Consider the following 15,957-nt stretch of genomic DNA (forward strand, 5'->3'; position numbering starts at 1 on the left):
GGTTCTCTACGTGTCTCCATCATCTTTCATTGTCTTTTGAGTAAATGTACGTACAATGTTGGGCACATCAAGGTGTTCACCGGGTATCCTTTTCAGTTACGCTGCTGAGGGGTAGAGGTACGGGAAGGGGGGCATTGTGTGTTTTGGAGAACCATCACAGGATTGTTTAAACTGTTCTTAACTTTTTGCTTGAGTTATTGCAAAAGGAATGGTATGCTAGCAGATCTTATCATCAAAATCAAACACCCTTTATCGTAATGACTGGCTAATTGGCATGCAAATTAGCGCTTCTTCAAAGTTCCTAGTTTGACCTGTGCTGTGTCTGGCTCATCTATTATATCCCCTTTGGGAAAATGTTTTTGTTTTATTACTGGTTTGAATGGGATCCCTGCTTGATTCAGTGAATCAACATGAATGTATATTTTAACACAGGTGAAAAGCAGAAAAAAATATCAGCTTGTGTTCAGGCTTAAAGCATCTTGTTGAGACATCTTCTGGGGGTAGAATGGGAGATACTGTATATCTCATGGTTTGTGAAGGGTTTGGGTTTTGTCTGATGACAACTTGTCTTATTTTTTCACCAATGGATTTTGGACACCTGCTACCCGACTGGTCTCTCTCTCTCTCTCTCTCTGATTTAGGGTTGGGACTGTGTTCCATTGGAGGACAGTAGTCGGGTCCTCTCCTTCCCAGAGCCTCGGCGTTGCAGGACCCCCCCACTGCCTCCGATGCCGCCTCCGATGCCTCCTCCGTCCCCTCGCTCGCCCCACTCGCACCGGTCGCCCCCGCCCTCGGAGCGCCGGGAGTTCTGGCGGGTGGGGGTACCGTGGGGCCGACTGTTCTTCTCGTCTGGGAAGGGGTCTGTAGAGAGAGAGAGAGAGAGAGAGAGAATACAGTGACTCCAGTCATGCAGGTGAAACCAGTGTGTGTAAGAATGTGGGGTAAACACTATAATCTTCACAAATAATTAATCAACTATTAATAGTGTGCATACTATTAATACATTCATATTTCAATATTTGTAAACATATACAAACATTTACAACAATTTCAATAATTTACAACGCAAATTATGGATTATTAATTTAAGTTATCATGACGTGAACCTGGATGTGGGAAAATGGTGTGTGTGTGAGTGACAGAGAATGTGTGTGACTCACCAGAGACCCCCATGGGCTGATCGTGGGAGCTGAGAAGCTGGGCCTGAATGGTCTCCACCACTCGTTTGAACCTGCGACTAGGACCTGCGAACACGCACGCACACACACACACACACACACATACACAAAGGCATTGAGAAGATGCAAGCTTTTACCAGCACTAAAGACACACACACCTGCACCGCACACACACACACACGCACACACTTTGCACAGTAGCATATACCAAAAGCTCTCCCTTCCACCATAACCAACCTGCCCTACTTTAACTCATTTGCATGAACTGTAACAATCCAATCCACCATATAAACCAGACACTGTAAATCACCAACTGACAGCATTAGAACGAACACCTTTCCTTTCCATTCCAAGCTCCACTTGCCTGATATGAGGCTGAACGTCACGCTGTAGATGCCCGCCTCTCTCTTGCCCTCCCGCTCGGCTTTCTCCCTCTCCCGCTCTCTCTCTCCCTCGGAGAAGGCAATGTCCACCTGGAACTTCACAGGCTTCTGGAAGACGGAGGGGCCGCCGGAGGTCTTATACTCGGCCCTGAAGCTGGTCTGGGAGATGACGCTGTGGCTGAGGGAGGGGATCTGGGCCGGGGGTTGGATAGGGTAAGTAAAGGGAGGGATACATGTGCGGGGTAATGAAAAGAAAGGAAAGGAGAGGTGGGTAGAGAAAGTAAAAGAGGGAGAGACAGATAAAGAGGGTCAATGTGAGATTGGGGTATTAGAGAGGAAGATCGAGAGAGTTAAACTGTTCCATTTTAGCCACATCGACACGTTTTTCTGTCAATAAAACAGATTGTATTGAAAATATAAAGGCTCACAAGATGAATTCCGAACACTTCAAAAACATGACCATATTACTAGGACTGAAGTGTGATTAAAAAAAAACAACAACAACAAGCTAGAATGTAGGCCTTTCTCAAGACAAGTCATCGGACACTGTTAACTCAGGATGTTCAGCGCAGAGTCAGATACTCACAGAGAGGAAGGCGTGGACGATGTCTGCCTTGACAGAGCTCAGCGGCTTGTCTCTGATCACCACGAAGATCTGCTCCTCCTTCTCCAGGCTGATGAAGTTCCCAAACCACGACTTCTTAGCCAGCCTGAGGGAGCATGACGCACATACACAAACAGACACACAAAGAGAAGGTTGTGGCGAGGTAAAATGAGTTGGTCCCCGGCGTAGGGCATCTGGGAGGCATGTTCATGAGTGTGCGTGTGTGTGTATGACTTACTCAGGGCTGGACTCTGGGGTCAGGCTGGACATGTCCTCTAATGTGGGTACTGAGAAAACAGGACATTTGTTCCATGTAGCTCTGTATGCTAATTTGCTCAAACTCAATTTCAATTGTTTAAAATCTATTGCTATGTAGTTACCTTGCATCTTGCGGCGGTGGAAGCGGGGCGAGCCCAGCAAGTTGTTCTTGAACGAGTTAAGACGGGTCCTCCAGTGGGCAGAGCTGCTAGCCGCCATGCCGCCACTCCCTCCGGGGCTGGAGGGCGGAGTCAGGGACAGGGAGCCCACCCCTCCGCCTCCCTCCGCCCGTGAGGAGGAGGACGAGGAGGAGTTGGAGGGAGGGGTGGAGGAGGAGGGGTGGTGGGGGTGGTGGACGGGGGTGCCCATGGGGGTGGGCAGCGGAGAGCCCTGGGGGGTGACCTGCGACACAGAGTGGGTAGAGTTGGGGTAGAAGCTCTTAGTGACCGACTTGAGCACGGAGGGCGAGGGGAAGAAGAAGAAGCGGGGGATGGGTGAGAGGAGGGGGGAGGGCGAGCGGGAGGGTGAGTTGTGGATGGGGAGAGACTTGATGGGCTGGAGGTGGGGCCGATTGGTGGCGGGACCGCCCTTGGTGGTGGTGGGCAGGGTCTGGGTTTTGGGGTTCTGGGCCGCTTTGGGTTTGTCGTGGGTTCGGGCCGACCGAGGCGTGGTAGCACTTCCCGGTTTGGGTGGGTCCTTAGTGTGAGGGGTGGTGGAAGTGACGTCTGATTGGCTAAACGTGAAGACAGGGCTCTGATAGGACTGGGGGGGTAGGGGGGGATGGAAAAGAAGAAGAGAAAGAGAGGGATGGGAAAATGGAAAAAGAGGGATGGAAATGAGTGTTATGGGTTATGACAAAGGAGTGCTTCTTGAATGACGGTGAAGAAACTGCACTGATGGTGTGAGCTATTTGTATAACTGAATGTAAAATCATTAGTTCTGACCCTGCATTCAACCATTTATGTTCCAACCTCAATCTTTTTATTTAAATCACTTTCAGCTAACACTATAGATAACCCAGCACGCAAAAATGTCAGAAATAGTATGGAAGACAAAAACTACAAAATGGCGCAAGCAATACTTTATGACTCTGTTTCTGCTTTTGCTGATCCGGAAAGTATTAACTCAACTAGTACGTTGACGTTTTCACGGTTACAGTGGAACACAACTCAAATAAATGTCATTAAAATAACCAACAATGACTACCAACGATGATCAACAAGGGGAGGTGCAAAATGTATCTTACATTTCTGCAACCCAAACATGTTTTAGCTTTACTTTATGTGCTGTGTTGCTTTACAAAATATGCCATATATTCCAGAAAGTGTGGTGTAGAGAAAGAAGAAAAAAGAAGAGAAATGCCAAAGAAACTCCAAATGAGTGGGAATTATTCTGAGAGTGGGGTATGACATGTAAAATGGCTCAGAATGACCAAGGAGCTTGAGTGAGTTCGAGGAAGCGTTAAAGCAACATTAACGCAATGTTAAAGCAATGTTAAAATCGGCAATAAGTCTTTGAACGTTGCAAAAAAAGACAACCATTATCTGACATATACTGTATAGGAAAAGACAGTTCAGAGTCAACGTTGTGTACTTTATCATTTCAGAGTGGATTTTAAAAGCGTTGGCCAACAAGCCTCTTACCCTGGGACTGCTGAGAGGGCTGGAGGAGAGGCCGGTGGACGCCCCACTGACTGATCGAGACCTGTAGAGGGGTCACAAGCGGTCATAAGGTTAAAGGTCATCATCATAAAGGTGAAGAGAACGAAAAATATTCCACCCTCAAGTAAAATGTGACAAATAAAATGACATTACAGCCTTATTCTAAAATTGATAAAATATCAATCTACACAAAATACCCCATAATGACAAAGCAAAAAAAGGTTATTTACATAAGTATTCAGACCCTTTGCTATGAGACTCGAAATTGAGCTCAGGTGCATCCTGTTTCCATTGATTATCCTTGACATGTTTCTACAACTTGATTGGAGTCCACCTGTGGTAAATTCAATTGATTGGACATGATTTGGAAAGGCACACACCTGTCTAGATAAGGTCCCACAGTTGAGAGTGCATGTCAGAGCAAAAACCAAGCTATGAGGTCAACGGAATTGTCCGTAGAGCTCCGAGACAGGATTGTGTCAAGGCACAGATCTGAGGAAGGGTACCAAAACATTTCTGCTGCATTGAAGGTCCCCAAGAACACAGTGGCCATCATTCTTAAATGGAAACATTTTGGAACCACCAAGACTCTTCCTAGAGCTGGCCGCCCAGCCAAACTGAGCAATCGGGAGAGAAGGGCCATGGTCAGGGAGGTGACCAAGAAGCCAATGGTCACTCTGACAGAGCTCCAGAGTTACTTTCCAGAAGGACAAACATCTCTGCAGCGCTCCACCAATCAGGCCTTTATGGTAGAGTGGCCAGACGGAAGCCACTCCTCAGTAAAAGGCACATGACAGCCCGCTTGGAGTTTGCCAAAAGGCACTTAACAGGAGTCAGACCATGTGAAACAAGATTCTCTGGTCTGATGAAACCAAGATTGAACTCTTTGGCCTGAATGCCAAGCGTCACGTCTGAAGGAAACCTGGCACCATCCCTACGGTGAAGCATGGTGGTGGCAGCATCATACTGTGGGGATGTTTTTCAGCGGCAGGGAATTGGAGACTAGTCAGGATCGAGGGAAAGATGAACAAAGCAAAGTACAAAGAGATCCTTTATGAAAACCTGCTCCAGAGTGCTCAGGACCTCAGACTGGGGCGAAGGTTCACCTTCCAACAGGACAACGATCGTAAGCACACAGCCAAGACAACGCAGGAGTGGCATCCGGACACGTCTCTGAATGTCCTTAAGTGGCCCAGCCAGACCCGGACTTGAACCCGATCGAACATCTCTGAAAATAGCTGAGCAGCGACGCTCCCCATCCAGCCTGACAGAGCATGAGAGGATCTGCAGAGAAGAATAGGAGAAGCTCCCCAAATACAGGTGTGCCAAGCTTGTAGCGTCAAACCCAAGAAGACTTGAGGCTGTAATAGCTGCCAAAGGTGCTTCAACAAAGTACTGAGTAAAGGGTCTGAATACTTATGTAAATGTATATTTCAGTTTAGTATTTTTAATACATTTGCAAACATTTCTAAAAACCATTTTTTTGCTTTGTCATTATGGGGTATTGTGTGTAGATTGATGAGGAAAACATACAATTGAATCAATTTTAGAATAAGGCTGTAACGTAACAAAATGTGGAAAAAGTCAAGGGGTCTGAATACTTTCTGAATGCACTGTATGTGGCTAACGAAATATTTTTGTCTAGTAAGAATGTAATGTGTGTGTGTGTGTGTGTGTGTGTGTGTGTGTGTGTGTGTGTGTGTGTGTGTGTGTGTGTGTGTGTGTGCGCCTGTCTGTATTTGTGAGTGTGTGCCCTGCATTTGCCTTTTTTTGTGTGTTTGCGGACCGTGTGTGTGACACCCCTCCAGTACCTCTGGCTGTGTGCGGCCGTGTCCAGGGCCCTGCGGGTCGGGGTAGGAGACCCCTGCTCGGTCACACTCAACACCTCTAGGCTCTTCCTCTCCGGGCGGCAGCGGCCATGACGCGTCAGCATGGGAGAGTCCACGCGCTTACGAGGGGGGTCCGCTGAGAGACACCAGGGTGGAGTTAGTCCATTACGCAGTAACAGCCACCCCAACCCCCCCACCCCCCCCTAATCAGAACATACAATGTACATAGTAAGGCTATCACAACTACTCAAAATATCCCGACACACACACACACAGGCAGCCCCTACACACACCTAACCTCCCACCCACACACACACACAGATACACAACCCAAACACACACACACACACACAACACACCTTTCCCCAAACACACATCTACCCCACACTCATATGCATCAGTATCCAGATTCGCACGGCAAACTGAGGAATTAGGTTTAAAAGGTGGGTCCGTGGAGAAGCAGGAGCGAGGTGCACACAGAGACAGAGGGGCAGGAGGAAGACTGCGGACCAGACAGGGACGGAGTCAAGTCAGTGCGGTCAGTGGCTCGCTCCTGACAGCTAGGGACTCACCTACGTCATTTCTGGGTGGCAGATCTTCATCCTCGTAACTGGGGTAACGCTCTTTCCTGTCCAACAGGAGATAATAGATCATCTTCTCCTGGTTGTCTCTGGGGGAGGGAGAGAGAGAGGGACGGAGGGAGAGAGAGAGGGAGAGAGAGAGAGAGAGAGAGAGGGAGGGAGGGAGGGAGGGAGGGAGGGAGGGAGGGAGGGAGGCCTTTAAAGAGAGTTGAATCTTGAGATACGCACTTGGACTTTCTCGTAAATCGCAAAACGAAAGTCAAGGGGAGATTTGTGTAGAAAGATTTCAATTCAGGAATACAATTTGGAGGAAGGTAGCAAGACGAGAGACAGGTTGAACACAAGAAGAAAGAAGACACAAAAGGTGGACATGGGCCCAGCTAGACAAAACAACAAAAGAAAGAGACAGATGACAAAGAGAGAAATGTGAGAGAAGACACATGCCACACACACACACACACACACACACACACATATACACACACACATATATACACACACACACACATACACACACACACACACACAAACAGACACACGTACTCTTCACACTGCAGGTCGCGGGTGAGTTTCCCGCGGTCTCTGAAGCAGCCCAGAGAGTGCATGCTATCCAGCACATCCGGGTCCAACTCGGTCAGCGACAGGATGCGCCCCATACACACCCGCCTGGGAGCGGGCTGCTCAGGACAAGGCTCGTTACGACCCGACCTGAGACACACACACACGCGCAGACAAACAGATACACGCACCACACACACACAAAGACACACACCCCCATGTTAGTGACCCAAAACACTGGGCACCATACACAATGTTTGGCATCAACTTCAAATTCCCAATTCCTCCCTATTTATAATTCAAAGGCAGACCAAACTAATCCATACTTACTGATACCAGGTGTGCTTCTGGATGGCCTCTAGCTGGAAGGGCGAGAGGGCAGATGGAACGATTAGTACAGTCTGTTCAAAGACACAGATGGCTGCTAGCTCAAGGTGTAAACAATTCCTGCTGGGCCTGACTTTTGAAATTGGAAAGAGATTCTCTCATCACTTTTGCCTACATTTTAGGCATCTCAATCCCCATCTTGTGCGTTCCCAAATGGCAGCATATTCAAATAGGGTGCCATTTTGGAAGCGACCCTCAAAGACGTCATTGAAAAACCTCATTGAATATTGTATGCTAAATCCTCAATTGGGATCACCCTCGTCCCCTTTTCCTTCTCACCCCTCCGTCTCCCTCCTTGTCCCCCTTCATCCCTCTTTCCTCTCCCTCCTTCATCCCCCCCCCCCCACACTTTTGTACCGTGAGCCTCTTGTCGGGGGTTAACCTCTCCCTCCATTACCTCCTTCTCCCCCTTCGCCTCTGCCTGCCTATCCTACCCCTCTCGTACCGTGAGTCTCTTGTCGGGGTCGACCTCAATCATGCCTTTGAGCAGGGCCTGGCAGTCCGGAGGGATGAAGTGGGGCATGTGGAACACCCCGCTCTTCACCTTCTCGAGGAGCTGACGCAGGTTGTCATGGTCAAATGGTAGGGCACCCTACAGAGGAGAGGACAGGGGAACGGGGACGTTACTGTTAAATAGGCCCTTTTACAAGGAATGGGAGGCGTGAATACACATACAAACACATGTTGGGCTGGTTATCCAGACACAGATTAAACCTAGTCTTGGACAAAGAAGCACCTTCAATGGAGAATCTCCATTAAACATACTTTTTAGTCTAGGGCTAGGCTTCATTTGTGCCAAGCAAACCAAACAGTTATTTTGAGTCACAAGGTTATAACCCAATTCCACAAATACTCAATTCCAAATTGACCCCTAGCCCCTCCTCTCGATCTGAAAGGATTGGGTAGGTGTAAGACGTAAGCAAAGAGGGCAAACGGGACACTTTCTCACCACCAGCAGAGCAAAGAGGATGACTCCGCAGCTCCACACATCTGCCCGGCGACCATCATACTTCTCTCCCTGATAGAGAGAGAGAGACAGAGAGCGAGAGCGAAAGAGAGAGAGAGAGTGAATGAGAGAGAAAAAGAGAGAGAGAGAGAGAGCGAAAGAGAGAGAGAGAGAGATGTGTACTATGCAACATGTATCCCTCCCTAAATACACATGTAGGGAATCATTACATTTCTATATCTCACTTGGTTGGATGATCTTAGACACTTAAAATAACGAAAAGGGAAGACGAGAAGGAACCTACCCGGATCACTTCTGGACAGGCATAGTGTGGGGATCTGAAATGGATAGAAGTGAGGCCTTGAGAAGATACGCGCTTTTACCAGCACATAAGACACACACACACACGTACTGCACGCGCACACACACACACACACACACACACACACACACACACACACACACACACACACACACACACACACAGCATACTCACCCACAGCTGGTCTCCAGCAGGCTGTCCCCCACCTGTAGGGAGGCCATGCCGAAGTCTGCGATGCGGATGTTGTTCTTCTCATCCAGGAGCAGGTTCTCCGGCTTCAGGTCTCTGTGACTGTGGGATGGCGTGAATAGAGCAGTGTAGAGCAGAGCAGAGCAGAGTTGAGTGGGATAGGACGGAATATAATTCCTTTATTAGTGAGACCTTGAATTACCTACTGAAGTAAGCATTAAAACACTGAGCGAGTAAAATAGAATAGATTCGAATAAAATGACATTATTAGTGAGATATTGACGGATGGCGTGAATAGACTGGAATTACTCATAAGGACGCATAAAAACAATGAGACCACACCAGACCATTTGATTGAGCCTGGAGAGCAAGTTGGGCAGGGTTTTCAGTTTTGGGACTAATCAAGTTTTTCCATTGCACCAGGCAAGCTCAATCAGGCACTGCTAAGTTATACATTTATTTTATTTTTTAAATGCTACATTTTTTAAAAAAGTGGGCAGTCCCAATCATTTCATATTTGTTGTGCCTTTATTGAACGATAGGACAGTAGAGGAAAGACATGAAAGTTAGTAAAGGCTCTAACCGCTGGATGACACAAGCCACTCACACATAAACACACACACACAATAAGTTTTGTACATGAATAGAGTCGTTTACCAGATAGAGTGACTGTGACAGAAGTCCAGGGCCGATATGATTTGTCGGAAGAACTTCCTGGCCTCTTTAGGTGTCAGTCTGCCCTTCTTCACCAGATAGTCAAATAACTCCCCACCTGACACATGCTCCAACACCAGGTACCTACAGGGAGGGAGGGAGGGAGGGAGGGAGGGTGGTGGGTGGGTGATAGATAGGGGGCATGAGAAAGGGGTGAGGGAGGTAACTCATTGATAGGGATAACGGTTGGGGAGACATTGAGAGAGAGATAGATAGATAAACATGTCCACCAAAATAATACCAAAATATACGCTTGCTTTATCGACTTCCAAAAAGCATTTGATTCTATTTGGCATACAGGACTGTTCTACAAAGTTATTGAAAGTGGTGTAGGGGGTAAAACATATGACATAATTAAATCAATGTATACTGGCAATACGTGCAGCATTACAATTGGCAAGAAAATAACAGAATTCTTTAACCAGGGGCGGGGCCTTTGTCAGGGTTGTAATCTGAGCCCTGCACTCTTCAATATTTACATCAACGAATTGGCCACTATTCTAGAAAAATCCTCAGCCCCTGGTGTTAGTCTCCACAATTCAGAGGTTAAATGCCTACTCTTCGCAGATGACCTATGCCTGCTGTCACCCACAGCACATGGCCTACAGCAGAGCCTGGACCTGCTAGAGCAGTACTGTCAGACCTGGGCCCTGGCAGTAAACCCCAAAAAGACAAAAATAATGATTTTCCAGAGAAGATCCAGATCTCAGGGAATTAGACCAAAGTTCTCAATTGGTACAAAATATATAGAGTACTGCACACACTACAATTACTTAGGTTTAAAAATAAGCTCAACTGGACACCTAAATGAGGCAGTGAATGAACTGAGAGAGAAAGCACGCAGGGCATTCTACGCCATTAAAAAGCTAATTCAAATTGAAATACCTATTAAAATTTGGCTAAAACTAATTGAATATGTCATTGAACCAATTGCACTTTATGGCAGCGAGGTGTGGGGTCCACTTGCAAAACAAGATTTCATCAAATGGGACAAACACCCCATTGAAACCCTGCATGCAGAGTTCTGTAAGATTATCCTACATGTCCAGAGGAAAACTACAAACAATGCATGCAGGGCAGAATTAGGCAAATATCCACTAATAATAAAAACTCAAAAAATAGCAATTAGGTTTTGGAAACATCTAAAATACAGTGACCCCCTCTCATATCACTACCAAGTCCTGCAATGCCAAGAGCTGAGCAAAGAAAAGAGTCCCCTCATCCAGCTGGTCCTGGGGCTGAGTTCACAAACCTGTTCTACTAACACACTGAAGCCTCAGGACCAGAACATCCAATCAATCAGGATAAACCAAATTACAACACAGTCAAAACAAAACTACATTGCTTATTGGGAAACACAAGCACAAACACAAAGCAAAATGCAGTGCTATCTGGCCCTAAATCGACAGTACACTGTGGCTAAATATTTGACCATGGTTACTGATCAAAACCTTAGAAAAACCTTGACAAAGAAAAGGCTCAGTGAGCACAGCCTTGCCATTGAGAAGGGTAGACACAGGAAAACCTGGCTCCCTGTAGAGGAAAGGCTGTGCAACCACTGCACAACAGCAGAACCTGAGATGGAGCTGCATTTCCTGACAAAATTTCAAAAATATAAAACAATTAGAGTGTCATTTCCCCAAATTTGAAACCCTTATTCAAGGTTTCGAAGATCTCTCTGATGAGAGTAGGCTACCAGTCCTGTTGGGGGAGGATGCAAAGAGCTGTGGGTTGGCAGCGCACTACATTGCTGCCTGCCATAAGTTGAGGGACAGTGTCTGACAAACCAATCAACCTGCACATGTACTCTACTGTATGTTTATTGTTATTGTTGAATGTATGGTTATTTTGAAACTTGGCTATTGTTGTTACTGTTGTCCCGTTGACAATTTTTATTCTCATTTTTATTTTTATATTGTAAATATCCAAAATAAGCTTTGGCAATATGTACATTGTTACGTCATGCCAATAAAGCAAATTGAGAGAGAGAGAGAGAGAGAGAGAGAGAGAGAGAGAGAGAGAGAGAGAGAGAGAGAGAAGAGAAGTTGAGCAAGAATTCAAAGAGGGTTGAATCCTAACTTGAGGACAGGCTTGTGTAATTTGGATATTTGCGTAGAACATGCATTGAAGTCAATGGGAGATTTGATGGCAGAAATCTGCAGACTTCAAGAGAGAGAGACGCAGCAGACTAATACAGTCCTTTGATTAATATTTACACATTACACCCACGGGTCTAGAGCCACAGGGCACAGGCAGAGCCGAGGGGCGCACCTGAATGTACAATGAATGAACTCACAGGTATTTGTTATTCTCGTAAACGTCATGCAGCTTCAACACATGCGGATGCTCAATCAGCTTCAGGATGGCAATCTCCCTCTCCACCTTGACAGAGACAGGGGGGGTAGAAAGAGAGATGGGGGAGAGGGGGAGGGCGAGAGAGAGAGAGTAAGAGAGGGGGGGGCGAGAGAGAGAGAGAGTGAGAGAGAGATAGAGAGAGGGCGAGAGAGAGAGAGCGAGAGAGAGAGAGAGATAGAGAGAGGGCGAGAGAGAGAGAGAGAGAGAGAGAGAGAGAGGGGGGGGGGATATAGGGGGGATATAGGGAAGGAGGGAGAGAAGAGATGGGGATAGAAAAAGAGGGGGGAAGAGAGAGCGATATAAAATTGTAATTTGAGAGGAATTTACATTCCAGTGTTCACTCTTAATGCATACTTGATGAAATATGTCTTGTTGAAGAGCCTTTGCATGCATGTAATTTCATTACTATTCCTAACAGTAATTACTATGTATATTGCATTAAAGTTACATATATATATATATTTAAGGTTTATTTGGAATTGTACACATTTGCAGCTAAAAGCTGAATTGCAGCATATATACGCCTACGTAAGTAAGTAAATACAATCAAATACATTATTAGTGATTCATTTTAAGGTTAAAAAAACAACCTGTCCCTTATTTTAAGGTCAACCCTGTTACATGAACTGATGTTTTAATATGGTGAAACTAATCCTTTCTAAATCTATTTTTCAAAAGAGACATTGAACATCTAATGGTCAAATAATTGTGTAAAAGCAGGTGAACTACTTTTATGGTGGGAAACTGAGCTGGTCGAGCGTAACACGTCAACCCTGTTACCCATAGATAGACAGGCTAGAAATGTTTTAACAATTGATCTTTTTTGTGAAGTTTTCATTCAATTGCCACTTAATTGGCACTTACTATTGTCCATTTTTTATTTCACCTCTTGAGATGGGGAAAAAAAGTGTTTTTTATGAAGTTGAACATGTGCTCTTTATGACAATGTTAAAATGAAGTGAAATAAAACAAATTATTGGAAGACCCAACTACTGCAAACAGCCAGTTAATCATAATGTTGTCCGTTTTTAGAAAAGTAGTCATCATACTGGGATATCCTTATTTGCGTCATCATTCTCTTACCTTCATCAGAACTGACTCGGACAGTTTCTCCCTGTTGACTATTTTGATGGCTATCTTCTGTCCCGTAATGCAGTGAACTCCAAGCTTCACCAGGCCTGAGAGAGCGAGTCACATGCTCACCATACACTGACCAATATAAGGGTATTACGCATTCTTAACACATTCACAAAACACATATATGACTCCCATCGATCTGTCCATCTATCCACCCATCCCTCCATCCCATAATAAACACACAGTTATTTTTCACACAGATGAAAGACAAAAAAATGGTGAAATTCAGAACTCACCTGTCTGGCCCTTCCCCAGTGTTTTTTCCAGTCGATATGGCCCAACATATTGAGCTGACTGACTTAGTGACAGTTCCTTACTCATACTGCTCTAACTATTGGCTACGACTTATAACGCCTAATGGTGATAACTAGCTCTATAGTTAGGTGGATTTCATGAATTATCGCCCCCGAGTAAAAAAAGGAAGCCTGGATAACAATGGTAATGGTTAGGAAAAATATTACAACGCTTCTTTGAGATAAGACTGGAGTTGTAGGTCTATATTCAGAGCTAAAGACCGGACGAGTCCTGAATTAAGAATTGTGGTTTTACTTCTTTTTTGATAGGTGGTTCTGGACTCATGTATTTTGCTTTCATTCGATATAGACAAGTATTATACTGAAACTGAAACGATCACAGGTAGGCAACAGCTGAGTCAATGGATTGCTATGACACACATATCATGTTATGCACTAACCTAAACTCAAAATAGCGATAACTATCATGATAACAAGTATGACAAGATTGATAACATGGTAGGCCTATATGTCACAGTTTTCAGATTTGAAATAGCTTTGCTTTTGATACATTGGTCAATCAACAGAGATCAGTACCAATATCTATCTGTTTGACAACACCAACCATCAATAGATATTTATCAACATTAGTTTTGACTGCACCATTCCTTTTCTATCTGCAACCTGGTCACAAACAGGTTACTATCATTGGGATGCTACATCAATTCATTCAAACAACGTATTGCAACATAAAACGTCCTTATAGTTCAATGCAGACAGATGTAAATGGTATTCACTGTGTCAGGCCTATATCACAGGTGGAGCAGCATGTTATCTTCGAGTTATTAGCCACACAAGTGCGTCCATACACTGTGGTTAGCCTAGCCTACGTTTATCCACGTCTTTAAGCGTCTGTCAAAATCGGATCATTTTGAAGTTTCTTTGTAACGCGAAATGATATGTTTCGTCCAACAGCCACATTGCTGCGATTTTTTTTGAGGAAAGATGCGTCCCTTGCAAAACAACCATCTTTACCGTATCACCCTCCCCCTCCCTCTCGCTCTAGCCCTGCCAGTAGGCTAAGCGTATCACAGCATCTTCTCTCTCTCCTTTGGCGTGTCCTCCCTCGCCGGTTCCAATTTCATTAATTCAACGATTTGCTAGTGAAAAATAAATATCTGCATATGTATTCACACTATACTAGATAGACACATTTTCATATCATTGCACACATTGCGTGAGAGGGCCTCCCCGTTTACAGTCCTTTGCTTTTCTTGCCGTAAATCGATATTTTCTCTCGTCTTCCTTCGCCTCATTCGCATCAGCATCCGGGTCCCACTCCCTCTCCATCCTCTCTCTACCCCTCCCTTTGATCTTCCTCAAATACGCTTGTCTCTCTGCATTCACCTCAGATACATCGTATATGCGGCACTGCTTTTGCAAGCAGAAGCACATTTGTTTTGAATTATGGAATAAGTTCTTACCAGGATGAATCTAACTTTTATAAAGATTATATATTTTTTGCAATACATTTTACCCACCTTTTGTATTGGGCAAAGTTGGTAATAGCAGCCTAAAAATTACCCCTGACGGGCCTACCTGACCATGCGAAAGTCAGTGATGTAAACTGATAGGCTGCCTGTTTTTTTTGTTGATTTCAGAATTAGAATGTCAGCTAGGTTTAGTAAGGTACAAGCTACATTTAATATTTTTTTTTAAACTGAAATTCTGTCAAATTGCTATAGCCTACACATTGGCCTATGATTCGAATTTAGGCGCAAATAGCCTACTACAACAATAGCTGTATGGACAATTACAATGTTTTATTGCATGTCGGACACAAATTCTGAATATTATTCATTTTAAAAGGTAAGCATGTAATTCCATTGCTAAACAAATATAGTTGGTGTACAGGATTTATTTGTGACGCCACATTGATAATGAAGTAGCCTGGCCAGCCGCTAGAGAGCGCTATGGATCCTCACTATCATCTGGAATTAAAGTGCCCAGTCAGTAATTCACTAGTGTCCCCCGATGACCGGTTTGTACATAAAACAACCTCCATTCAGGCTATACAGGCGTCGGTTGCCTCCTTTACTCGATTTAATGGCTCGTCGGTGGGGAAAAAGGGGGAGAACATGCGTGCTGTCTTAATAAAACAACATTTTCTGCCACCATGCTAGGCTAATGCTACTTTCTGTTGTGTACTGCATTCAACCAGGGGTAAACAATATACTCAATGTGCAACATCCGAAAATGGTGGTGTAAAATGTTGTTTTATTAAAGACAGTATGCATATTCTTTTTCAACAGGTGACATTGAATCGAGTTAAGGAGGAAACCAACGCCTTTGCAGCCTGAATGGTTGCCTCATTGAACAGCAGCTAAAATTGCCTGGCCTTTCACAATATATAAAAATACATTAGCAGGGAAAACAGTTTGGAATGCAAATTACTACTGCTGAAAAGAGAAGGCTTTAATCTATCTGTATTTAGGCGACAAAAATATTTTATAAACTCCCACCCAGCACCCCAAACTATACATTTTTTTTGTTCATTTTTTTCATGTAACTAGGCAAGTCAGTTAAGAACAACTTATTAGCAGCCAGGAACAGTGGGTTAAC

At 44.9% G+C, this 15,957-nt stretch overlaps 1 protein-coding gene across 1 annotated transcript; it reads right to left on the minus strand.

The window, feature by feature from the left end:
• Window positions 1-637: 637 nt before the first annotated feature.
• On the minus strand, window positions 638-13,423 carry LOC120045514 (serine/threonine-protein kinase BRSK1-like). The gene is made up of 19 exons (XM_038990417.1): window positions 13,339-13,423; window positions 13,049-13,143; window positions 11,907-11,992; window positions 9,554-9,694; window positions 8,882-8,998; window positions 8,690-8,723; window positions 8,389-8,457; window positions 7,885-8,031; window positions 7,383-7,414; window positions 7,038-7,202; window positions 6,486-6,583; window positions 5,896-6,049; window positions 4,067-4,127; window positions 2,546-3,119; window positions 2,404-2,452; window positions 2,148-2,271; window positions 1,543-1,753; window positions 1,161-1,244; window positions 638-849 (listed from the first exon to the last, which is right to left on the minus strand). Exons 1-19 carry the CDS (start codon window positions 13,421-13,423, stop codon window positions 638-640), a joined length of 2,538 nt encoding a protein of 845 aa, XP_038846345.1.
• Between the last annotated feature and the right edge of the window lie 2,534 nt (window positions 13,424-15,957).

Source organism: Salvelinus namaycush, chromosome 4, assembly GCF_016432855.1.
Source record: "Salvelinus namaycush isolate Seneca chromosome 4, SaNama_1.0, whole genome shotgun sequence".
Classification (NCBI taxonomy): domain Eukaryota; kingdom Metazoa; phylum Chordata; class Actinopteri; order Salmoniformes; family Salmonidae; genus Salvelinus; species Salvelinus namaycush.

Bases quoted from the DNA above. Each gene is read 5' to 3' on its own strand.
- LOC120045514 (XM_038990417.1), bottom strand. From the start codon at position 13,423: ATGAGTAAGGAACTGTCACTAAGTCAGTCAGCTCAATATGTTGGGCCA. The intron at 8,458-8,689 runs GTAGGTTCCTTC...TCTCTCTATCAG, and splicing joins CCTGTCCAGAAGTGATCCGG to GGAGAGAAGTATGATGGTCG. The intron at 6,050-6,485 runs GTGAGTCCCTAG...GGTGTCTCTCAG, and splicing joins GCCACCCAGAAATGACGTAG to CGGACCCCCCTCGTAAGCGC.